Below are 27,523 nucleotides of genomic sequence, written 5' to 3'. Positions count from 1 at the left end.
GTGCCTAGAATGGTTGGTATCAAGTTGTATACAACTTTATAAAGCCCTCTTTCTTTTATCTTTTTATTTTTGTTTTATATTCATTTTATTGTCTCTGTCTTGCATTTTATTTTGTATTTTAAGTAATATCATTGCTTTTCTTGTCTATTTCAAGCAATTTTCCAGGTATTTTATTTCCCAGATTCTGGTTTATTGCTTTAGAAGTTATTTTATTATTGTTTCTTGTATTTAATCTTTGTTGTGCTGCACTTGCAACACTTTAAGTTTTTTAAAGTGTTGCACTTTAAGTCCACATGTGTTGCAAAAATAATTTGACACTGAAACTGGCAAATTGACAGTACTGATTTGAGTGACTTTTATTCTGCAGAGATCTTTACTTTCTTCTACAGCTGAACGTGATAAGTCTGCTTGTTATTATGAAGTATTAAATATAATTTGAGTCAAACCTGCTGTGAAGTAAAAGTAGTCTTACTGGAAATCCTATGGATATATAAAGAGCAATTGTTTGTTGTCAAGTTTGCACTATGGACTTAATAAAACCATTACTTCAGTTTTTCTGTTCAGAAGAAAACATAAATGTTTTGGGGGTTTGCGCAGTTATAACGAGGAAACGCAAAAAAAATGCTTTTAATTTTCAAACTGCTGGAGTCATCATGGAAAATCCTACATATCTGCCCTTACATGAAATATAATATCAGAGAAAAACATGGACTATTAATGTCATCTCCGTTAAGTTTATTTTACTCATCCTCTTTCTATTCCTCTCTTTTCTGCAGCACTGAATGAACCAACCATTGACTATGGTTTTCAGAGACTTCAGAAGGTTATCCCTCGGCACCCTGGGGACCCTGAAAGGCTTCCAAAGGTAGCAAAAGTTTTTAGCTTGATCTTTCTCCAAAGTTAAGATAAAAAAGAAAACTTATTAAGAAAAGTATGACTCTACAAAAGGAAATATTTGAGTTATAAAGCTTTGCATTCAAAGAAAAACCTGCTGAGATTAACATATAGGGCAGAATACTTCCAAAGATATTTTTGTGTCTCTTTTTATTTTGCTAAGCAAAATATGTGTTTTCAAATCTCAAGTGGGTTTTACGTTTACCTCTAGATGAACTCTCAGTTAGGGTATGGATAGGAATAGGGATAGGGTTAGAGCTTCATAAAAACAGAGCGATTGATTCTTTTCCAGATTTGTTCGTTGGCTGAAATTCAAACAAAGTGTTGAGAAGATCAGCAGATATAAATAATTAACAACAAATGATGAGCTGTGCTTTGATACCAGACTCTGCCATCGTGATCTGTACATGCAGGAGGACTCTCCTCGTGGTGCGGCTGTTTTCATGTGAGGGCTCGGGAACCTGATTGAAATTTGAATTTTTGGGAGAGGTAGAGGGGCGACGTGGCGGTCTCCTGAAACAGCCGCTGCTGAATGACTCCTTTTTGTTTTGGAGTTGGACCAAGAAAGGCTGTCTTTTCTGTGACATCATGAAATAATGGGCGCTGGTCATGATGTGATGATGTGTTGATGCTCTGATGTCAACACAGTCGTGCCAACACCCTGCATCCGTCCACATGTGTTATCAATTGCACACAGCGTACATTATGATTGTGGGAATGTGTGCAGCACAGAACACACCAAAACGGTCTGTAAAAACAATACTGTAAATGTTTCTGCATCTGCAGAAATGTAAACCCTATGTTCTTACTGATTTTTTATTTATATATACGTGGCCAGGGTTTGTTTTTCTCGCTGATGGGGCTCTCTTTTCCTTCAGGGTATGAAATTAAAACTCAAGGTCAGAAAAAGTAAAACATCTCTATCAGTTCTGCCAATTTTTCTTGCGTTTAAATGTTTATATATTAGTAGTTAGAGAGAAGAAGCAACCCTATTGTTGTGCACAGAGTAAGCACTCTTAGAAAACATGATCATACTTTCCAGTCAAGTTATCAAACTGGCCCCTTACTGAGAAATAAACATAATCCAAAACAACATATTCCAGTTTAAGAAAGTAATTACCCCCATGAAACTTTATGACTGTTTGTTTCAGCAGCAGCAACAAGGCAAATAAATAAATGTGTATATTGTTTAGATTCACCCACAATGCATTTTGTTCTTACATTTGTGAAATATCCTTCTGGTTCATGATTTTTTTCCTCCCATGGTGAATTTTATTTTGAGCAACATGATGTCACCCAAGATATTTCCAGGCAAAGCCACAATGAGAATAGTTATGCTGCTGTAAATACAAAAATCGATCAGGGATCAGGTTTTCCCCGTGTTTGAATGATGACTATAACTGGACCCAGTTATACCAGTTATGCTTTTAGATGTTTTTTTCCTCCTGATAGATTTTGTTCCAAGTTCTGTGAAGGTATTAGAAAGGAGAACTGTAACTGTTATAGCAGTATTGCAATAGTATTTTGATTCTCGTTCTTTTTCTGGTTTTGTTTAATGTGAATAAGTTGGAATACGCGATTCTGTTCTCTGGCATCAAATGCAGTTTTGGCTGCTTGTCGAGTGTCAAACAGTCAATGTATAATTTCTAAGAGTGTGTTGGCAGCACCACACAGACGACAGACAGACGGAGCAGTGGAGTGTGAGAAAGGATTACCAGTGAACAGCCGATTCTATAATTGTTCAATGAACATTCAGGGGATTTTACTGGCAACACACACAGGCAGGCACTAGTTCAGCTGCTGGTTTGTGTCACTGTGATCTCCTCAGCATCCATATGTGACACATACAGTTTGCACCTTACCCTGTGCTGCTCTGTTTTTATACTGGGACACAGTGACGTTTTGAAGAACTACTCATCTGACCCTCTGGTTCGAGACTTGGTTCATGTTAAAATATTTGACAGTGAAGTGGGAAGCTGCTTTAAGAAGCAGATACATCGTCAGGTGTCATCAAATATTTTTACCATATATAGTTTCAATGTTAATGTGCTCATATACAGATGAAACCAGATGTTTACATGTTACACATAAGTGTTTCTTTCTCTTGCGGTATAAATCAGACAAAATGTTTCCTCTCGTAGGGCTGCAGGGATTTTATTTCTGTCAGCTAAATACCAGAGCAATAAAAGTGAGAATTTTTTAAGCTTATTTCAAATTTAGGAAGACACAGATTTTTGTAGAATTTGGTAGATTTCTGTTCAATCTCTGCAGCACACACAGTTACCAACAGTAAAATAAACTCACAAATAAAATAGCTATTAAAAAAGAACCCAAAAGCAAAACAAGTTAAAAAGAAAATGTACCTGGTATCCAAAAGCTCCAAATCTGCAGTGATAAACAAGATTTGAACTCAAATCAGGATTTTACACAAAGTTTATGCAAAGAACTCATCAAGGGCGGGGAAATCCTCCTGGAATAGGATTTCTCCTTTCAGGAGCAATTAACATTAATTTCAACCAACTGTAAGGTTTTCTTTGAGAACTTGGAAACATTGAAATAATACATCACAACAAAAGTAACATACTCTGTCCTGATGTGGAAGAACACTGTGAGCTGTCACTGAACATACAGAGTCAAAACTGGGGCTAAAGTCTAGAATATAAAGAGACTGGAGACAAAACCAATAAACTCACTATAGGTAGATCACTGATGAGCGATGTTTCAACAAAGTAGCATCAGCAGAAAGAAATTATCTGGTTAGAAATGGGTGGTTTCTTTATGTGACTCACGCAGCTGACATCGCTGTGCACCTCATTTTACTGATGTCATACCTTCACCAGGTCACATCATTGGCAGCACCAAGATGAGTAATCCTGGATGAGTGTGAGTAATGCAGGTGATGCGTGAAGATATACTGAACATGAAACTTTCCAACATACATGCAGTGCTGAGATGTATGAGTGTGTGACTCTCATGCACTTAAATCGACTTCACCACCAGGGAGAGGCAATGAAATCTGAAACCACCATCTAACAACACAGAGATGATGTCCAAAGAAAATTTGTGGACACATGTCGATACCGCTTCCTATGTGTGCAATTGTGTCCCACGTGAAAAGCATGACATCATATCTATGGGAAGGGTGACCCTCCATGTACGGCATCCCTAATGGCCCATTAGATGCGGATCAAGCTGCTAATGTACCAGCATTAGGGAGAAATAAGTCACATATGTGTCATGTATGTGCTTGTTAGGCACATGCACGTTACACACACGTGACCCCAACAGATACTCAGCCCAACGTTTCCTAGTCATAATGCATACAGCATGTGTGTGTGGATATTGTATGGTTATCATTTTAGCACAGCTCATAAATCAGACATTAAAAGCACCTTGACAATTCCTGAGTCTTTTCCCTCTTCCAATAAAATGTCTTTTCTGTCTGACTCAGTTTTCTCCATATTTTCCTGAGACATATTTTCCTGTATAACGTCAAAGGTGATATAGTTAGGTAAATTAGCACATTGAGATAAAAGTTGTGAAAGACGGGTAAACATCCGCTAAATTAAAAACATAAATAAATAAAAAGCAGAGATTAAAGCTATAGAATAATTGTTTCATTTGTTTTTTTTAAGTAAATGTTTGGAATAATATCTGAACGATGCTACATTGACATGTTTGACATGCATTTTTGTGGTAAAATGTTTCTAATTCAAATGGAAAAAGCTTGTCTGAATCACAAATTTTCTTAACATTTGTTCAGTTTTGGTTTCTTGTTTGCTGCAGATATTTTTTAATTTAATCAGCTCTAAAACATAAGTTACAGGCCAGAATCTAATCTTTTTTCCATTCAAAGTTGCATAAACACAATGCAGCTGGGAGCAACTTCATCTGCATTATGGAGGGATTATAAATTAGATACAACAATATTCTAAATGTGGAGCTAAAACTAGACAATTCCTTATAAACATTGCTTCTTATTTACAAATACTCATGTAAGAGATTAATTAGCTGATGGATTTTCTCTTTAAATAAAAGATAAAAATGAAAAAAGTCAAAGTGCAATGCATTAGGCAGTAAAAAGATTTGAATGATGCAGCTCCACAAAACTGCAGACCTGATGATGATGATGATGTTACCAGAGGATCATCTTTCCTTCCCGTTTATCAGTGACTGGCTTTACCGGAACCACTTCAACGCCCAGGATCGGGTTTCTGTGTGTGTGTATACGTAGGGGTGTGTGTGTGGGTGTGGGTGTGTGTGTGTGTTTGTGAGTGGTTCAGCTCGCCAGCCCTAATAATGAGAGGTTAACAGAGAGGCAGCAAGAATATAATAATCTGTAAAAGATTGAATTTAGCTCAGTTGACAGGCACATAAGATCTGCTGACTGGCTGTTCGACCTTTCATATCCTCATACACACACACACACACACACACGCCTGCATACACTGATGGAAAGGCAATATGTTCCACCGCCACAAACTCACAGGAGAGCACGCATGCGGCGAAGCATGTGTGAGAGTGTCACACAGTGCAGGTTAACTCTGCGAAGTACAGAGTAATTTTCTCTCTGTCACCTCATGCTGTGAAAACGACAACACATTAACTGTTAAACAAGACACCTTAGACCTCGGGGCGGGCCGTCAGAGGTGAGGAGAGGAGAGAAATAATAAAGGTAACAACCACAGAGGACGAGAACAGCAGAACTTGAACTTTGTGGAGAGGATAGAGAAGGCAGGAGGGGACAAAGAAAGGGATGGAGGAAAAGGTGACAGGAATCACAAAAGCATATTTAAAAAACTGTGGAGATTACAAGGCTGGCACAAACAATTTAACATATTTGTATATTTGATTGGTTTAGGGTTCTCTTATTTTTTACTAAATAAGTAAAAAAAGAGAAAAGAGGTTAAAGAGAAAAGAGAATAAAAAATGATACCAAGGACTCGCAACCTGCTTTTGAAGAGATGAGTAAAAAAGACAGAGCATTTTATGATCAAATGGCCTTTTATGGGATCTCTAAGGGCTTATTTGAATTTGCAGATGAGCTTCCAAGAAACTTTTTGCAGACTAGAATGACTTTAGATTTCATTTTAAATACCTGTCACTTTAAGATGTTATTAAGCTGCATAAAAGCACTCAAGTTGACAGGCGATCATCTACATTTTAAAAGGAGTGAAGTGCAATTTGTTTATCATGAAGAGATGGTTTAAGACAGAAAGGGATGAAAAAAGCAAATGGCACTCGACATTTTAAATAAGATTGAGCTTTAAACAAATAATTGTAATTCAGATATATTATCATTTTCTTTCTATTTTTCACAGGAGGTTATTCTGAAAAGAGCAGCGGATCTGGTGGAAGCCCTCTACGGTTTGCCTCATAACAACCAGGTACAACCCCAAACACCTACAGCTGTCCGCTTGGAAACAGGAAGAAATCTAAAACTGGTGCCATGGTTGCATTTTTCCCAGGAGATCATCCTGAAACGAGCAGCAGACATCGCAGAAGCTCTCTACAGCGTTCCACGAACACACACCCAGCTCTCCGGCTCGACGCACACAGGCATGATGGGAGTGAACTCCTTCACTGGACAGCTGTCCGTCAACGTCTCAGAACCGTCACAAGCCAATCAGGGTACACGTTTACACTTTTCACATGGCACAATTCAAAGCATGTAGACATAAATGTAATTAATTTTTATACTGGCTTTTCACCAATTCATAATTTGCTCAATCATACTTGATTACAGATTATGCAGGTGGAAATTAGCAGAGATACAATGCTCCTCCTTTTGAAAAGTTAATGAAATTATCTACATTGACTCTGTGTGAAGAAACAGTAAACATAGAAATAATTATAATCAATATATCAGTATGTATATAGATACTATGAAGACGGGATTTCTGCAAAGTTAATCCCCTCATACTGTCAGCCAGTCTTTCTTAGATAGACAACTTTTTACTAATTAGGAGTAAATAATTGATTGATTTAATTAGGATCGAATTGGAATAAATCTAATTCTGGTTGTTTAATCTGCTTTTCCAATATTAATCTGTGGAAGCAGGAAACTACACCAAGCAATAAGCTTTACCTCATCAACAACACCTTTTTTACTGTCCTCCAATGTTCCATTATATTGGTATTTATTGCAGGGTTTGTGCGCAGCAGCAGTAGCGTGTCGCCTCATGGTTATGTGCCCAGCTCTACACCTCAGCAGACCAGCTACACCTCAGTCAGCAGCACCATGAACGGCTACGCTAACAACGGTGGCATGACCAACCTCGGAGGCTCGCCCACTTTCCTCAACGGCTCCGCCGCCAACTCGCCTTATGCTAGTTAGTGCACACATGCATTGTCCACTCAACACATTATAATAAAAAGACAAACTGCTATGGATACACACGTCCCAACACAAGTAAAATATATAGATTCCCGATGGGGTTTATAATGCTGCACAGTATTCAATCAAGCATCAACTCATTGCTCTGTTATCTAAAAGTCAAGCATTCTCTCTTTTTGTTGTTTCATTTCACCATATTCCTGTTTAATAGACTGGAAGAACAAGGAGAGAATGGTTTGATAAAGAAGAGTAATGCAAAAAGTACAATAGGAAGGAGTGTCTCAAAGAAATGTGCCTTTAAAGGTTTAACTGGTATAAAAATAGATGATTGTGATGAGAAGAGGCTGAACTAACAGGTTTATTTATGTGAGATCTTTATGTTTGTTCAACTTACAGATGATGATAACTTGAAAATGTTGTAAATATTTCATTATGAAGCTGTAATTGGATACATCTGTAGAGATACATGTAAAAAACAAAAACTCAGACAGAAGATTAAGCTCAAGTGTTGTGATGAAACATGTTGTTTCTAAATAACAAAAATTGACAAGCTGTTCAGAGGCCTCTAATGAGGCTCATGGGAGGACGCTTAACAAATTATAAACTGTCAGAGAAAAAACTCACAGCAATACATTTTTTATCTCGTAAGTCATGTGTAATCTTTTTATTTTAACCACAAAATATGTTGCAGTTTAGATTTATAAAGCATTCAGAATCTATCTCCATTTCTCATTGGTTCTTCTCCTTTTTTGCCTTTTTTTCCTCCACCAGTCGTTCCATCCAGTCCCACTATGGCCTCATCCACATCTCTTCCCTCCAACTGTTCTTCTTCTTCTGGGGTTTTTTCCTTCTCCCCGGCCAACATGGTGTCAGCGGCCGTTAAACAGAAGTCCGCCTTTGCACCTGTGGTGAGGCCATCGTCCTCTCCTCCACCTTCCTGCACTAGTGCCAATGGCAACGGACTTCAAGGTAACTGACCACGCTGGTCCGATACGAGGTGGAGGCATATGTGAAAATGTTTTGCACATAATATGTTTGTGTGTTATTGCTTTTCCTTCTAAAATAAATTATTCCTAAAGGTTTAGATGAAAGATTCCTTTAAAACAACTCTCAGTTCTCATGTCTTGATAAATTAGAATATCATCAAAATTAAATATTTCAGTAATTCAGTTCAAAAACGTGGTTCTGTTGGTTCCATCCAGACTAGTTGTCTTTGTGGCCAAATAACTTTGGCCACAAAGTAAAATAATGAAGTAGTATATTAAAATGTAAAGTTAATAAAAGTTTTTTCTGCTAAAGCACGGTGTAAGGAATGTCCTTTTTTATAAAGGATTTTTAGTCTTTTAATTAAAAACTACTTGTTATTTTTCACTTTTTTCATTTTCTAGAATAATTGAACCTGAAGAAAATTTATTTATTCCTTAAAGGTTGGATGGTTTCCTTTATTTTAAAAACAACAATAAGAATGTTATTTAATTTAAACATAAAAAAAAATCTAAAGTAGATATAAAAATGTTACTAATTTTGTTTAGCTTAATCAAAGGCAAAGAAAATGTACCACAGTGGTTCTGATTGTGGTAAGGTTTGCTGACTGGTAGTTTGATATTTTAATGAAAAAATACTATAAAATAAAGTCAGGTTTTTTTAATATTCCCTCTGGTTCTAGAGTGACTTCACACACCCAACTGGGATAAAGACGTGAACCACTCAAAAGTGCAAATTAGAAAATATAATCTGATTTATTGTCTTCTGTCATCCACATACTTTCTACCATTTTTTACTACAAATCCTCCTTCCAATAAATTTTCAGACATCTCAGAATCAACAAGGAAGTTTAATTTTTTTGAATGAAACACTGAAAAATATATTTTTTTCAAAGATATTCTGACAGGTTGAGCATGGATCTGCATTACAGGTCAGCTAATCACAAGGCAGGGATTATTTAGCTTAAGTACAATATCTAAAAGCTGCTGGCATGGATAAAAGTTAGGTATGCCCATCTCTCCGTATTGTGTTACATTTTCCTGTTAGCTCTCCAGTTTTATCTTTGGAGAATTGAGGCTGCATGATTTATGCGTCCTTATCCATCTTTTGCAGTAGGACTGTCCTGATCAAGACGTTGTTGTCCCTGTTACCATTTGGAGGCGTTTGCTGAGCCACTACTAATGGCTCAGTAGTAGCCATTAGTATTTTTTATTAGTAAAATTACTAATAAAATGTATTTTTGACTTGAACACTGGATTTAATGGGTTAGCAAGTTGATGATACTACATTTATTTGAATAATCCGTGTTTGTAGTGCTTACCAGAAAATAACTTTTCATACTTTTTAAGCATGGAAAATATGATTAATCGGAGTGTTTTTAGCATTCTGTGATTGTTCTTGTTAAAATATGAATTCTTTGGACTTTCCCACAGAGCACATAGTACATGTGCTTCGAAAGTCCAATAAATCACCCCCCACCTTCGTCATGGGATTTATCTGACAATAATATTAAAGCATCATCTGGCATCCATATTTGTTTCCCAGGCTGTTTTTTTCAGACTGTCAGCTGAGAATCATTTTTGACATGTACAGTTTGTATCCAGATTATTTAAAGCAAGTCTGAACAGCAGTGGGTCTTCTTTGTATTGCTCGTAATGCACGAACATTAGACAACATTCAAATCAGATGGACAGAGACGTTTAGTAGAGTCAGTGCGGCCGCGATCACATGACCCTGAGCAACAGAGAGAAAACTCTGCTGACAGATGTTGAGATGATGTTCTGTACTCTTAATGGTTATTTAAAAAGACTTTTCTTTGAGGTAATTTGTTACTCTTTTTGTGATTAACAACTGGATTACAGTGTTTGATACTATCGAACTTTTCATCTTGTTATTTCTTATTTCTTGTTTATCCTTTCTCACCATCCCTTTCTTCCCATTCTTCCATCTCCGCCTTTTTCTACCAGATCAAACATTTGTGGACTCTAGCAAGTACTCATCAGCCGGCTCTCTACAAGGCCTGGCCTTCACCTGAAGTATGTTCCTCAGCCTTTCTGTCCCCTCTGTTGACTTAATGCATCTGCAACTTCTGACTAACTCACTGAGTTATCACTCTTGTTTCTTGCTTCTTAGCTTCAAATATTTCAACAAGTTGCCAATGCACTTTGTTTGGATTTTATGCAACACAAAGTAACACATAAGTTCCAAGTGGAAAGGGAAGTATGCACATTGTTCAATTTTATTTAAAAAAGTTAAAAATCCAAGAAGTTAGAACTGCATTTGTATTCAAAATTTGTTTGTTGGATAAAATTTTTGAACAGTCAGCATCAAAAGATAGGTCTGAGATACATTTGTGATGAAGCTAGGTTATACTACAATATTCCAAACATTGTAGAAATTATAGACCACTATTCAATTCACCATCCAGAAATAGATTATTGCATAACTGCAACAACTGACCAAGACATGACTATTCCCCTAAGTTGACAAATCAGGCAAATATAAATCAGCCAAGAGGCTCATTGGAGACGAGCATCAGAGATTCAGAGCTCAGTTACAAAAGCTACTCTTCATGCACTCCACTAATCAGACTTTTCTAAAACAATAGAAAAAGGCATTGATATAACTAAGCCAGAAATCCTGTTTGTAGTTTCCTTTCATGTAGGGGATTCAGTCAAGATTTGACAGACAGACCATATTCTGGTCAGATGAGACCAAATTTGAATCATTTGGCCTCCTTCTGCAAGATATTGTTTTAGGGGGCTGAATACAAATGCACAACAAAATTCTTTGTTTGTAAAAAATATTGACAGCCCAGTATACTTTTCCTTCTACTTTATAGTTCCTGCACTATTGTTTATGTGTTCAATTAGGGATGCACAGATATTAAAATTTGGAATGATATGGAGATGCGATGTGACACCTTGTTAAAATATATAATCTTATATCTTGCATCCCTACATAAAATCTTATTAAAATGCAATGTAAGATGTGGGGTTTGAACACTTTTGCATGACGCTGCACTCATGCTGTGTACATAATAATTTCCTCCATCCTTGTTCTCTCTCAGTATCCCCTCCTCTTTACTCCTCAGCTCATATTACACATCTAACCATCTGTCTCATAACTCCTTCCTCTCCTCTCACTGGGAAGAGAGGCAGGAAGTTGGTTATTTACAAAGACAGAAACAGACATTTGGCACAGGGAATTTATTTCTCAACATCGCTGACTTTGTTTAGCTGTGCGTGTGTAGCGAGCATGTGTGGGGGTGTGGGAACTCAAAGCGAAGCCTCAAAGCACATCTGAAAAAAAAAAAGAAAAAAGAAATACACCCCACTTACTGCAACACACACACTCACACAGTTCTTTCTCTGTCACACTCTGGGTGATCTCACACGTTCAGCTCACAGGGAAGTGATCAGCAATGACAGATGTTCGACAGTCTCCACAGTTTGTGTTGTCAGTGTACCTGCCTCGCTCAATGACTGCAACAGTAACTCGACACTTAGTCAAGACATTGAGATGAGTTTTGCCCTGCTGGTGTTGGAGTTGCTTTCATGAGGCCTTTTTATTTTAACAAGAATAACTTAGGGGGGTAAATTTTATTACATAAGGTTGTGCGTTGTGCAAATCTTGACATCTGACACCAACTGCATCAAATACAAACTGCAACTAAAATGTGAAGTTGCTCCTTATTTATGACACCTGTGAGGTGATTCTAGAAGAAATAACAGATCAGCAATATTTTTGTTTCCATCATCTTAGGAAAGCATACTTGCAGAGTAGATGATAGGCTTGATTTTGGTTTGTGAAGTTGGAAATTTGTAGAAGATTTCACCTCTAGAACTGCTAACATCTAAACGATCTTCACTGCATTGCCTGATTTTAGTCCTTCAAGGAGCAGAAGTTAGGCATGTTTTTAATTAGATTGTTGAATTCAAGCTAATCCAATAAATATCAGATTCAAAAATATTTATCGTGACTAGATGTTAGAATCATTTCACAATTAGTGTTTTGCTTACTTCAGTTTCCTCCTTTAATTCTACTTCTGTAGGGATGGTAGAAACACCATTGTTACCACAAACATGTGCAGTCAATTTACTAAACTATTTCAAAGGGAAAAGTCAACTTCTGTGTCACTGTGAAGTTCATTCATCAGCAGTTTCTGTCTTGAATAAAAGCACACCAATGTTTTGATTGTTTTCTGCTTGGCCTGTCCTGAACTCAACTCCTGTGGTTTTTATTTGTGTTTTTCTTCTTGCTTCACCTAAAATGTATAACTCTGGACAGCTAAAGTTTGTTTTCGAACAGTCAGTTTATGTGTTCCCAACTTTTTAAAGCTGCAGTATAATTTTATTTAAAAATTCTGGGGGTCTTGGGGTGGTTTTTTTACATATCTGTTAAAACTGTCACCATGGTGTGACAGTACTTTATGACATAGATAATCTTTGAAAAGATGGATTTCCTCCACACCCTCCCTGAGCTACTATTGCCGTCTGAAGAAATGCACCAATCAGAGCCAGGAGGCATGTCTTAGCGCTGTAAATCAACCTCCTGTACTCGCAGCTCAATGTGCTAATGGCGGTGAAACAACTTACCATTACAGAAAAAACGTTTATCCGCCATCATCAGTGGCTAGGCTAACTAGCCTGAGCATTCACAACAAGCTACAGCACAGCAGAGAACAAGGAGGGAGAGGCGGAATGAGCAGCACCACACAGAGGGTGATTGACAGCACCAAAAAACATCTCCTGGCTCCTGCTTTCTACTTAGAGGAGCTTGATTTTTTCCCCCCACAGATTATCTGCCTCATCTCATACTGTGGTAACAAAGTGACAGCTTCAACTAATATGAAAAAACATTTTTATATATATAAAAGTGACATATCCAGAGCTCTTAATGAACTTTTAAAGGTAGCAACTTAATTTACAAGTGAAAATAAGATGTCCACACTTCAATCATTTTTGACAGCTGAATATGTAACGCACCACAGAAATCATCTCCTCCCCACCGCAACTCATGCCCATAGATGCTGTTAGCATATCCAACCACATTTCACCAAGTCTCCCACTTCCTGCAAGTTGCATTTGGTGTCAGTGTGAAAAATAATTTTGAAACAATTGTTTGTTTTTTTCTTCAAACTTGTCATGGTGGTTCCCAGCCATGATCCCCATTCCTGGTTCTCAGCATATTGTGCCTTAAAGCTTCTGCAGAGCTGATGATAATCTTTCGGCAAATGTTTTTTGTTTGTTTTTTTTATTTTAGAGATGCACCTAAAACATGCAGGCAGTGGATGCTCATCAATAGAAAACACCTGGCTACAGAGTAGAGAAACCCATAGTGCAAATAGATATAGTGATTTCCAAAAACAAGCGTTTCGTTGCATTATAATCACAAATTTAAATAGATTTTATTCAGATTTAATGTGCTAAAACAACACAAAGTAATGCATAATGGTACAGCACAAATGTTTTGTTATTTTAAAAGGCCTGAAAAGTCTGGCATCCATTTGTTTTCACCTTCACAGAACAGCTGGAATTGTACTTAATTTAAATTACACACATGTTGACTCTATTTGCAAAATTAGAGTCTTAACTTCTGAAGGTTACACTAATTTTTTATCTATTGACCTCAAAGTAAAATAAGCTGAAAATAAATTCATGCAGTTCTCTTCAGTGTGTAATTATCTAAAATAATTTTAGATATTACACACGTTTTCAGATTTTAACACACTGTACTTTTAAGACAATATATGATATTTAGTTATTTATTTTTTCAGTCTCATAAAGTGTAATGAATGTTAAAGCAAACACGACAGTATGTCATTTTGGGCAGGGCTCTGTTCTCGCACATCAACATCTGTCCGCTAGCTTTTAGGACAACACATGCAATGATGCAATATGTCAGGCAGACATCCAAGCATGCAGTTAAATAAGGGCAACTGCACATAATTAAATGTGTGTGTGGGCGTGTGTGTGTGTGTGTGTGTGTGACAAACAGCGCTCATTGTATGTGATGCTCTCATAGTTGATTTTGCTGATTTATTTTTCCATTGATGTTGTTAAAATGTCACTTCAGTCACACAGCTGCACAGATGGTTAAACATATTGATGCAAATGTAGAAATGGAAACTTTTTTCTATGCTGAAGAAAATTAAAAAGAAAAATCTGTTTTTTTCCCCTTCCCTACCCACCCCTCCATCCCTCTCTCTCTCTCTCTCTTTCTCTCCACTTTACTCTCCACCCTGCAGCAATCCCAGGAATGATCGTCCCACCCATGTAAAGGCGTGAGCGCGTGACTCTGTGTGTGTGTGTTTGTTGGTATAAGATGAGTCAAGCACACTCTCGCTGATCCCGCTGGAGGATTTGCTCCGAGACGGACTCCGGTTGGGGATGGAAGTGTCCATCCAGATCTGAAGGAACAAAACCAACTCAGGCCCTTTCTAACACAAAAATACAAGGAAAAAAGCAAAACTGTTTGTAGAAATCTTTGTACAATGTAATGCTTTTATAGGAGAACTGCCACATCCAAGATTATGACTCTCCATGGTCACAAAAAATGTATTTTGGACAGAATCCACTTCCTCTCTTCAGAGATTGATTTTCTTTTTCTTTTTTGTGCTACATGTGTTGACCTTCTTTTCAATGTAACCTACAGGAGCGATTTTCTATTTATGGAGTTTTGTCTTCAATGAAGGAGTATAATGTGAAGAGGACCTGATGGTGATGAGGATGCTTTCATACAGGCCTGATGCAGCCAACACAGACAAGCCAAACCTTCACAGACATACCTTCTCTTCTGTTTTTTGCCAAAACTACCCATTCATCACTCTCCCCACTATATTGTTTTAGTTGAAGGACTATGATTGTTCTGCTGATGTATAAGCCATTCAGAAAAATTCAAACGTTTACTTTTAGCTTTTGTCTCATGCATCTTCTCTGTGGTTCTCATGTGATACATTTTCTTAAAAAAAAAGGTTAAGGAGAAAAGACTTCAAATAAATGTAGCTCCTCTCCATCAGGTGTGATCACGATTTGTCAACATCAGCTCTAATTGATCTAACCCAATTCAGTTTTAAATTCATTTTTTAAGAGGGAAAACATGTCTTAAAGGACTGCTGCCATTATCAAGTGTTTTGTGTGAATTAGATTCTTTTTTTATGTCGTTTTGTTTTGCTGTGTTGTTTTTACGCAGGATGAACCGGCCAATTTTGCTGTCTTTGGTGCTTGCCGTCTGACCAGGTTTAATTGGCAAAAGGAGAACATTAAGCCAATGGTCTGACTTACTATACACGCTGCACTGCAAAAAATGCCTTTCAGATTTAAAAAGCCTGTTAAACACCCACCACTGAAGTGAAAACATAAGACAAATCTTCCATTCCTCAAAACTGCATGTGTGATTTTAACAAGTTGTGTACCATGGTAACATTTCTATTTTAAGATGTTTATATGATATGTTGGATCATTTTTAATTAATCTCACTATTATGGTGCCATAAATTTAGTGAATAAAGTTAAGGTATAAGTGCTCATGTTCAGAGACAAAAGACCTGAGTTAATGATTACTGTTCCACATGTTGGTATAGCTGTCTTTACTACGGTGGCCGACAGGTGCAAATGCGCAGCAAAAGAGAAAACATGCAAACAAAAAAAAAACACGCGCACAAATTAAATGCGGCAAGCAAAAAGCGAACAAAATGCAGCAAACAAAAAAGAAAACACCCCCGAATGAAATGCAGCAAACAAAAAGAGAGACGCAAACAAAAAAAGAAGACACCCCCGAATGAAATGCAGCAAACAAAAAAGAAAACACCCCCGAATGAAATGCAGCAAACAAAAAGTGTTGAAAACGGAAGTGCTCCAGACCACTAGGGGGAGTCAAAGAAAATCGAGACCGAGCCCAGAACGGTATGACTGACACAAAGTCTATCACGCTACCCATAAATTATTCTGTTATTCTATAATATTATAAAAGACGGCGTATCTTTTTATAATATAAGTACGTATAGTATTTATACGTACTAAATATAGTTATATAGTACGTATAACTATATTTCTGAAAAGAAATATAGTTATACGTACCTTTACTTTCTTTCAAATTTCTTTCTCTGAATCTTGCATCTGGTCCCATAGAAATGAATACTATTTTCTTTGACTCCCCCTAGTGGTCTGGAGCACTTCCGTTTTCAAGACTTTTTGTTTGCTGCATTTCATTCGGGGGTGTTTTCTTTTTTGTTTGCGTCTCACTTTTTGTTTGCTGCATTTCATTCGGGGGTGTCTTCTTTTTTGTTTGCGTCTCACTTTTTGTTTGCTGCATTTCATTCGGGGGTGTCTTCTTTTTTGTTTGCGTCTCTCTTTTTGTTTGCTGCATTTTATTCGCTTTTTGCTTGCCGCATTTAATTTATGCGCGTGTTTTTTGTTTGTTTGCATGTTTTCTCTTTTGCTGCGCATTTGCACCTGTCGGCCACCGTACTTTACTCTTTACCTCTACTAAATAGTTTCTGTTTCTGTTTGTCAAAGCTGTTAAAGCTTTAGTGTCTTAATGCAGAATTTTACAGCATATTCAAAAAATATTAAATGTTTTGCCAGCCTAGATTAGATTGAGCTGGTATTAGAAGTTGCTTGTAGAAAATTACGAATAACTTTTTTAATAATTAATTTTAAAAATTATTAGCACTGCAGCAGTGAAATGTAACAGCTGATCAGCTTTCTGCATGTTTCTGTTAGTAAATTGGATGATTTATATTTGGTGATGCACTTCAAGTCTCTGAGGTTACCAGAACTTTGTCTGGCCCTCTTTAAGTCAAAAGACACATGTTGGGCAAATTAAAAAATTATTTAAAATCTAAATCTGCCCTCGGTATGAGTAGTTTTAGGCTTAACTTTAAAATTGAGATGTTATTTTAAGCATAACCTTGTCAAAGTACAACACAGATATCTAATACTTTGATGTGTGCATAAAAAGACTGGCAATAAGGAACTATTCTGCAACAACTGATTTGATATAAACAACTAAGTTTTCTTGAGCTTGGCCTTTTATCAAAGCTGAAATCTTGTGTCTCTAAAAAAAATGTAACTCTAACGTTTTACACACCAGTGACAAGATATGCTATTTAGATTCAACTTTTTGGGATAATTTATTGACTTTTCTCTTTCTTCTGCACATGTGTACGAAGCACTTACATTTACTTTTCATTTCTTAGAATAAAGGAAGACATTTTTTGCAGTGCAGGAAACTTTATCGGTGAGATGTCTTAAAGAAATTTCACAAGCAGCTGCTTTTTAAAAGAATAAAATACTATTTGTCACCCGGTAGTGTGTGCTGCTAAAACAGTCTTAACTGAATTATACTATTTTGCCAAAATCCTTTTTAAAGTTTTGTCTGACTAAGCAGTCTTATCTGATGTGTGGGATGGTTAACTTGTCACAGATTGACATAAATATCTGATGCTACCATTATGAGTTTTTCTTACGGTTGGTTTAATGTCAACATTTCTTTTTTAAGCCTGGAGCATTGAATGCACATGAAAACTGGTCTGTTTATCCCCCAGGTTGATGATTTTTGCCACCAACAAAAACTTGGTTAAATTATTACTTGGACATAAAACTCAAAAACGTACAACTTATATGTGCTTATGCTGTTTGTGTAACTTGCAAAATTGTTTGTAATAAAATGTTCTCAGACCAGAAGCACCCCTTTCCTATATTGAAGTCATCAGAAATAGGGATGAAAGAAAAGTATTTAAAAAGTTGGAGCAAACCTGCTGTGGTTTAAACCAGAAAAACTGTCTTATTATTTGAATTTATTTGTTTTTGTCTAACAGTGTCTGTTTGGTAAAAGCCATATTTCCACTGCTAATTTCAATCAAGCTAACATAAGCCATGGTGTACCTTTTTATTATGAAGACATTAGGATATTTTTTAATTTGTCATCTGTATTGTTTTTGTTCAATTTATCATAATTTGTTGTGTTATTTAGATGTAGAGTTTTTAATATGTTGTTATAATTCTGCTTGTCTTTAATGATACTGAGTTTAATTAGGATCAACATTTCTTAATGAAGGCCTGAAAGAAATGAAGGAAAAATGTTACCTTGTCTTTCTTTTCTCCTGCTATTTAGGCTTTTACAAACTTTATTATTTTACTTTGCTGTCCTAGTAAGACTTTGTTTTTGCTTTCCTTGACTTTCTCTTTAAAAGAAATGAGCCACCTATTTATTTAATCTCAATCATGGGTCTAGAGACCACTCGTCATGTTAAAAGTGAAAGTGACCGTGTGGGTGTGTAAATGTATGAGAGAACAGATTTTTTCTTTCTGAAAAGGGGAAATATGAAGCAGAAGGATCTTTTTTTCTGTTGTTGCCTACATAAATAAATAAATGTAAAGGGTTTTGCCTAAACAAGTAAGATCCAGAGCACTTGTCTGACAACATTGATATGATTTATCTGGGCTTGTCTGCATTCAGGCTTGTGTTTGTGAGCCTAAAAATTATCAGCAGTATCAGAGTGGGGAGGAATAGTATAGAGGAAACTACTGTAAAGATGATGAAGTTGATTTTTTATTATTTTGAAACTTGGAGTGTAAAATAACTTTTTGACTTTCACTATATTTAATTAAAGTTCTTTCATCTCTTCAAAACAGTTTTTGTTCATGTTCTTCAAATCTCCAATCTAATCAGAACGTAAAATAACTTTAAGTTAAATAAAGTTTAGCTTTAATAACATAAAGCTACATAATTTTTAAAGTATAATCAGTAATACTTTTATAACAAATTTATGTCAGATCATGATTTCTTGGTTAATGACAAGTTGTCATAACAAAAACTTTTTGAATAATGTCAACTTTGTATTAAAAGTGTCATAATTTACCGAATGACACTTTATGACAACAGTCATAAATATTTATGAAGACTTCATGACAGATGTTATGTCATGTTTATGACAGTTGTTATGTCATGTTTATGACAGTTATGTCATGTTTATGACAGTTGTTATGTCATGTTTATGACAGTTGTTATGTCATGTTTATGACAGTTGTTATGTCATGTTTATGACAGGTTATGTCATGTTTATGACGGCGTCATGACAGTCTTATTTGCAACCCGTCAAATAAAGTGCTACAATAACAGTAGTTTAGCCCCATGCACAAATTGAGAAATTAACTGTTCACCAGTGGCTTTGCAGTGGTTAGTCCTGCTAAAGAACCAGACAAACCGTGAAACAGTTAAATCCAGATAAAGAAATTATTTTAGAATCTACACACACTATAAAAGTATTTTAGAAGTTAAAATCCAAACGTTAGGACTAGAGGGAGGCTTCATCAGCCTAATTTCAGAACAGAGAATCATTGTTTGCATAGCAGTAGAAATCTGTGTGTTTTTAATAATATTCCCAGATCATAATTACTTGAAGAATTGGTCCAAACATGAGACCTTGTGGAACTCCATGCTTAAAACGATTCAACTTGTAAGCCACTTTTGAGATAAATTATGATTTAAACAAGCCCAGTATGGTTTTATTCAGTTTAGTTACACATTCATCCTTAGAGTTAAATATGGACAGTAATATTTAGATAAATACTGAAGTAAATTGTAAAAGCTTAAGATTAGATCAATTATTTATCAGACATTTTAAATGGGACATTGAATCACTAGATTACTAATACATAATTAAATTAATAAAATAACAGAGTTACGTAAGATATAAATGATTTTTCTTATTTTAAAGAAGGTGGTAGCATCCCTCCCTGGACTTTGCAGCAGTGATATTTTTGTCATTGTATGTGAAACATGAGGAAAATATATTCAGACTAAATAATCCGTATCATTTATTTGGGCACAAAAGTTCCCTAAAAACACAGAAGAAGAAGTTGCACATCTGTGCTGAACATAAAAAAACACACAGTGGCTCCATCTTCTCATTGCCCAGAATGGACCTGTGCCAGGTTCCAATAGTGGCTGAGATGTTACTGCACTCCCTAATTAAGCTACAAGCTAAGCAACACATGCCGTTGAGCTTCCTGCGTTAAGATGAGAGAGCAGGAGGAAATAAACACCATTCAACCGCTGCAATTCCATCTGTAAACATGCAGAGTCAGGTCAGTTTGCCACATTCAGAAAAACATTCTCAGAATAAGTGTTTACATGCACCTTATTCAGACTGTCAGTAGACCAACCCTCTATTGCAGATTACAATTTTATTCCGATCGAGTTGAATCCAATCAGAATATTTCGACTTTACACATTTTTATTCCAATCAGCCATTTAATCCAAATATTTATGTTCATGTAAATGTATACAATGTGAGGAGGAAAGACAACTGCTGTTCAAAATTATGCTGTATTTCAGTTTGAAAGCCCCGTCTGAGCATTTTCAAAATGATTGGATCCAAAAGTGTCCAGTAAGGTTTTACATTGCATAAAATACTTCACAACACTTCACATCAGTTTCTTTTTGTGTCCAATTAAAGCTTCTGAGAGGAAATAAATTGTATTTGTTGTTTGTTTTAATACTTGAGTTGCATCCTGGATGTGTTGGATAGATTTGACTTGGACTTGAAGAAAGGACTCATTCCCTGATTCATTGTAATCTAGTGACACAATGATGATTTTGACACAATGATGATCTTACCATGTGTGCTTTCACTTCCACTGTGAGTGACAAAGCTACAAAAGTCACTTGTGAAATATAAGCTTTTACTTTTAAATGTTTGGCTCAATTTCTGTGAATTTATGTTTCTGGAGAGGTCTTCCAAGGATAGAGACCTGTTATGAAGTTCACATAGAGGCAAGGGGACTGATTTACTGTTTCTCGTTTACGTTATTTTTCTTCATCTTATTTTTGGTCACTTTAAGATTTTTCTGTCTCCAGCAGCTTAAATTTGTGAGCAACTGCGTCAGTACTGCCAACAATGTGGTTACACAAACTGCATGTGCTTGAGTGTGTGTGGGGAGGTTCATAAACAATACAAACACTGCAATGAAGCCCATTTCGGCAAAGAGACAGACGGCGCTTCGCTGCAGTTTGCCATCAGCAAGACTGCAGGCTGTAAATATGCGGCTGGGGAAAAAGTGTGAGGAGCTACAGTCATGTTCCTGGCCTAAAGGCCTAATCAGGGAGGAAACACAGATGTCCTATTGATACCAATTAGGCTCTCTCTTCAAACACACACACAACAGTCTTTAGAGGACGATCATAAATCCACGTTTTAATTTTGAAGCTCAGCGTGAATTGATTTTTTTTTCCTTATGGATTACCTGTGACCATATTTTAAGCAGAATTTAAAAATCTGTCTGCTAAGTGTTAGTTTATTGCATTTCACAAAGAATATACTGTTGTGCAAATGTCTGTATGATATCAAGTCTGACAAAACAGGTCTGAAGACATCCATTAGCTAATGGATCTTTCCTCCTTTTATTCCCCTCATCCTCTGTCCAGCCCTGCATCTCACTGCCGGAGCACTTAACATCAGCGAGAAACACACCCAGCCTAACCTCTTCCGTTCGGTTCCCTTTTTAAACCTCTTTCAGCTGAATTCAAATCCTTTCAACATGCAATTCAAACTGGGAGTAAAGCTTCAAAGTTTATTAAACAGTGTTCTCGCTCGGATTTTGTTTATAATTTCTTTTTTATTCATCCATTTATAAAAAACCTGACTCGCATCACATTGCAAGAAAGGAGTTAATCTTAGCCAGAGAAAAAAAAACAATGTTGAATAATTAGTGATTATATTCCCTTTGTTTAATAGTTTGATTATCTCAGACATGTGTTTACTCAAAAGAGCTGTAGGATTCTGTGCTGCAGTAAATCAGAATAAAAAAACATAATGACATTTTTAAATTACTTTTAAAAAGCTGAACTCTGCAGGTCTTTTTAAAGTATCTGTCTGATCCAGTTCATTTTAAACAGAGTTACAGTTTTCCTTGCATCAAGACATAAAGGCATGGAAAGAAAGTGTTTTAAAATTACATTTATATATAAAGAAGCGATCTAGGATTAAAATGGATTGAAACCAGGGAGTAAATATACATTGAGGGAGATTTGTAAGATTATTTAGTCACATAATGCGGCTGCAATGATTTGAAAAGTAGCAGGAGGTGCAGAGGGAGACAAGACTGTGACTCAACTTGTAAACTGTAAAATGTAAAATATTTCTGATCAACTATTTTAGACATCTATGTATATTTTGGATTTTCCCCCACATTCCAGAGATTTTCTCTAAAAAGAAAATGGTTGCCTACATTTCCCAGGGCATTTCTTTCTCTTCAGGTACCATATCTGGGGATGGTATCCTAATTACATGATTGACTTTATTAAATCACGGTTGCCCCTGGTATCAAAGTAGACAGGTTGCATAATGAAATATGAATGTGTCTTGGACTTAGAAGGACTAATGAGCGGATGGGCACCATGTCCCGTCAGACAACCCTCAGGGAAACCAAGGGGGCGGGGTTCACGCCAGGATCTAAACTCTGAAAGCCCCAGGAGACATAGGAGCACCCTGAGTGAGTACTTCTGCTTTTTGTAATAGCAAAAAGATAAAACGAGTTAATTTCTCATGAAACATTGAAAACAGATATTAGTTTTTGTTGTCTGGTTCTATAAAAACAGATAATCACATAAATGTAGACTAAAAAGCGTTGATGAAACTTGAGGATAATATCGAGAAAACCTGCTGGTAATATAACAAATATCAAGTTTGGATTTCAAATTTCTAGTTCTTAATGTCAAATATTCGTATATTTTACTCTTTTCTGTTCAGTTCAGATTCTTGTGAAATTTATGCAGTCTTTGAGTAACTAAGAGTGACATCTGTGAAGGAAAGATCAGATTACTGTGATCAGAAGATACATCATTAAGAAAAAGAAGAAAAAAGAACAACTTAGAGAAGTTAATGTATACAAAAGATAAAAATGAGGACAAACAGCAGAAAGAGCAGCTGGTTAATAACAACTGAATTTAACTGCTAAAGGTTCAGCTTATGAATTTAGAAGACACTCTTTAGTTAAGTACAGGGGATGACACCATTTACTAATACCACTCTAAAACCACTTGTGAGACGCAGTTTCACACATAGTGAAATACAATTACGCACAATCACACAAACTCACTTAAGTGGAGGATTCAAAATTGAGCTGGGACTTGATTTGAATACTCCAAACAATTATCTTTCCCTCCTTCAGCCGGTAATCCATTCACCATGAATATATTCTCGTCAGTTTCTCCAGCTTTTTCTCTTGCCTCGGTTTTCCTCTGTCAGTTTCATTTCTCATCTTAGGTCAAGAACCGGAAAAATGCAACAACAAACTGCAAGTAGCACAAACAGGATTTAGCTCCAAAACACAAATTGATGTGTCTACTTTTGTAATTTATTAACTATTTTGTGGTGGACAAACAAATAATAAAACAAAAAAGCAATCAGGATTTAGACTTCTTCTGCTTTCATCACAGCTTTAGAAATCACACACCAATACTAAAGCATCTTCTGTTGTTCTGTTGTTCACACTTGGCTTTGGTTCAGCTCAGCAGATGACACTATGCAGTTTTAGTCTCTGTTGAATCATTATTAAGTCATCTGGGTTTTTTTTTTCTTTCCTTTTTGTCTTTGTCTTGTCAAATCCGCCAAAGAGTAGAAAATCTAGAAAAAGTGAAATTGTTGAGTTTTTCTTTCCTTTTTTCTTGCTTTGTTTAAGATTTTAATCTGAAAATGCAGCATCACTGCTTCTAATCTAATGATCTCATCACCCACTGCCAGGAAGCTGAGACTGAGTGACTGATTATGATGTCATGGATGCAGGAAAATGTTCATTATATTATTGTTTATTTTTGGGAATAGCACAATTAAAGCACTTGGTCACAGGTTAGTAATTAAAATCAATATAAGTCTTGAGTTTCTGTTCACATCATAATGTCAAACTCCTATTAAACTCATCATGAACTACATATTTGATTCACCAAATACCAAATCAACATCTTCCACAGTCATCTCAGACCCCAGATCTAAATCCTTAAAAAAATTGGGGGAAAAACTGAAAACAGAGGACAAATGACTCAATCAGTGCTACAAAGAATTAATAACAAAGGTGCAAACAGAGGTGATTTTTTTAATTAGCAAATATTTTCTGTTTTTTCTTCACTCAATGAACATTATAAATGTTTCTAAATCTCTAAGTGTACACTTAGAGTTTTAAAACAAACAACGGATTTATGTTTATGTTTTTTACACCTCGTTAGGTCAAACGAAGCCTCCCCTGGCGGAGGCTTCATCTGGGTGCAGTTCTGCTGTCAGACTCTGACTATGTGGAGGCATTTCTCCATAGCATGTCAGTTCAATATTTACATAACAGTAAAAAAAAATTTTTTTCTTAATCTCACACTTTTGCTACTTATGCTTTTGTAATTTGAATTGTAGCATTGTAAATCATTGCATACATGTTGTTTTTATCTGTAAAATACAAAACAAAGATAATAAGTGAATTTCAGCAACTGCGAACTAACCAAAAGTAACTTAGAGTTAGGTAAACACTAAACCAGCATAAATTGCTACTCTCTTGTTTCAGTTAGTTCCAGAAAAAGTAGAAAAACACACTAAAAAGTGTAACTTTAACCTCTCTGTGCAGAGCTCACTTCTCCATGAAACTATCTGAGAGGTGGTGTTGAGCCTGAGCCAGATTAATAATGCCCCAGCTCAGTCAAAGTAAGCAGTGTGGGTGTTTGTGCAGTTTGTGTGCAACTTAACTCCAGATATTAGCCAACTTGTGAATGTTTGAGCATTCAGAGCTCGTAGCGCACAAACACATCCCCAGTGTTTTTACAGTTTCTCAACACATCCCCTGTGTAGCCCTGTTGAGGTCTCTGCTGCCAGCTGAGAGCGCGCAGGAGGTCTGCAGCCTCTGCTGACCCCTGCAGCGACCACTGGGAGGATGTTTCAGAAAGCTGCTGTTCAAGTGTGTAACATCGAGGTTAAATCTCCTGTGGCTCTCCTGCTGTTGCTGTAAACAGACCAGATCACTGGGGAACAGAGAGATAGCCAAGGTTCATCAGGTGTCCTGCATCGCATCTGAGGAGGGCTGCAGCCTCTTTTCAATGGAGTTTGAGTTTTCACCCACAGAGGCAGATATTCTGCTATTTCCTTCAGCATGAAAATAAATTACATTGTAAATAAGCACTGTTGCTTATTGTGAGGAAGGTTGAAATCCAATCATCCTGTTTAAACCAACAGCTGAACTCCCAGAACTCACTTGACATGCTGACATGACGGCTTCATCTAACTGAAATCAAAACCAGTTTTCCCAAAATATGCAGCTTGTTCACATAATGCTGTACAGTAATGAATGTATAGCACACACACATATCCGCTTTTACACATCGCTCTCACACAGTCCTCTCCAACTGGGCTGTTTTTCTAAGGGGTGTTTATGCAGAGGAAGTTGGATCCTGAAACTTGCTGCATACCTTACATTATGAAAGTTGGAAGCGCTGCTGACTGCTGATATGATTACACCAAGAAGCAAGCAGGAAAATTCTCTGACATTCTCATATGGAAGCCATTACCTACATCACTCTCGTTCTCCATTTATCTTTAAAGCTCTTTCTCATCCTACGACTTTATCCTCTTTTGTTTTCTTTTAGTTTGATTTCTTTTGGTTTCCTACATGCCGTTTGTGTTTAGGTTGCTTGAATTGGAACTAAAGTGTGTACAAGAGATGCTCCTTCCAATGACACATCAATTATGAATGAATTGCACAGCCACACACATTAGCAGTAAAAAGACATTAAAAACCCATAATTCATTACTAACATCCATCCGGGGTGTGTGGGTGTGTGTGTGTGTGTGTGTGTGTGTGTGTGTGTGTGTGTGTGTGTGTGTGTGTGTGTGTGTGTGTGTGTGTGTGTGTGTGTGTAGGTGCGTGTGTGTGTGTGTGTGTGTGTGTGTGTGTGTGAGAGTGGCTTTCACACAGTACCCCTCCGCCCAGCACTCCACTCTCACATGACATCAGAAAAATGGGGAGAAGGATGACTGAAAGAGATCAGGACAGCAGAGTGGCCTCTCACACCCATGTATTCTGCAATGACACAATCATTTCTGGCCAAAAACTGCACATGAACCGCATCTCACACACACCCCCACACGCCCACACGCATTAAAATAATCTGAAACTGAGATCCACCCTCGCTGAGAACAGACCGGTTACCAAACATTGCATCAAATTCCCAGAAATATGACAACAGAAACCTGAGAATCCAGCCTGTCGCTGACCTCAATCCTGCACCAACCCTGGAGTCACCACTGTGGGCAAAAAAAACAAAAACAATGACAGCAAAATGTGAAGATATGTAGAGCTATCTTTGAGAGAGCTCACATGCTGGTCCTCACACAGACTGTTCAGAAGAAGGCCCAGCCGAGACTCCCAAGGAACTTCAGGTCGTCTTCTACAAGGCAAACATTCAGTCTGTCCAGTGTATGTCCATCACTGTGTTTTATGGCTCATCCACAAAACAAGAGAGGTCCAAACTGAAATGAACAATTAGGTCTGCAGAGGATCATCAGAACCTTCCATCCATCAGGAAAAGAGCAGCAAACATCCCTACAGACCCCACACATCCTGGACACAAACTGTTTAAACTTTTACCTTCAGGTCAGCGCTACAAAGCTCTATCAGAAACCGTTTCTGACTCTCTAGTGAACAAATGAACATCATATAGCCTAATCTTTTCTTTCCTTATACATACTGTATATAAATATTCTGCAAACATGGGCACATATTGTACTTTTATTCTAAAGTTATTTCCCGTAAAGTTAATGTATTATTTTATACTTAACATTTGTTAAAAGTCAAATTCCTTTTTTGTGCGAACCGTCTGGGACAATAAATCTGATTCTGATATAATTTTTCATCACTACCAAATTATTTTGTGTATCTGCACTTTGACTTTGCCTGTCACTTGCACTGAATTACAAATTATTTTCTGATTAACTAACTTCTAACTTTTTCAGTTTTTTTCCATTAATATTTAAATTTGGGAATATAAAATTTAAGAATTAAAACTAAAACGATTGCTGTTTTCTTTTTGACTTCTTTTTTATGACTTCACAGATCAAGCTGTCCTGCTGTATTTCAAAATGCATGTAAATACGTTGATACTTTGAAAATGTAATGTTTATAGTGAAGGTCAAACAAAAAGATTGAGAACCAGTGGAGGAAGGTAAAATATGTAAAGTACATCATAGCTATAGATTATTGCAACAGTCACAATTCTAGCTCTAATTAGAAGTAAACCATAAAAGTCCCCCTTATGTTTAGAGTTGCCT

General features: G+C 36.6%; 1 protein-coding gene across 2 annotated transcripts in view; it reads left to right on the top strand.

Annotated features, from left to right (window-relative positions):
• The window catches only part of LOC114153795 (transcription factor COE1-like), a 95,977-nt gene extending 80,768 nt beyond the window's left edge, over window positions 1-15,209 (top strand). Inside the window, exons 11-17 of one of the 2 annotated variants that reach the window (XM_028032562.1) lie at window positions 777-865; window positions 6,216-6,281; window positions 6,363-6,525; window positions 7,044-7,226; window positions 8,003-8,200; window positions 10,183-10,251; window positions 14,466-15,209. In XM_028032562.1, the coding sequence (XP_027888363.1) occupies window positions 777-865; window positions 6,216-6,281; window positions 6,363-6,525; window positions 7,044-7,226; window positions 8,003-8,200; window positions 10,183-10,250 (767 nt within the window). In that variant the 3' untranslated portion in view covers window position 10,251; window positions 14,466-15,209. The remainder of the gene's footprint in view (window positions 1-776; window positions 866-6,215; window positions 6,282-6,362; window positions 6,526-7,043; window positions 7,227-8,002; window positions 8,201-10,182; window positions 10,252-14,465) is intronic. The other variant, XM_028032563.1, reaches the window with a different exon arrangement.
• Window positions 15,210-27,523: the final 12,314 nt, after the last annotated feature.

The sequence above is a fragment of the Xiphophorus couchianus genome, chromosome 11, assembly GCF_001444195.1.
Source record: "Xiphophorus couchianus chromosome 11, X_couchianus-1.0, whole genome shotgun sequence".
NCBI classification, from domain to species: domain Eukaryota; kingdom Metazoa; phylum Chordata; class Actinopteri; order Cyprinodontiformes; family Poeciliidae; genus Xiphophorus; species Xiphophorus couchianus.
Note: the sequence above shows the minus strand (reverse complement) of the source record. Positions and strands in the feature narration are given on the sequence as shown.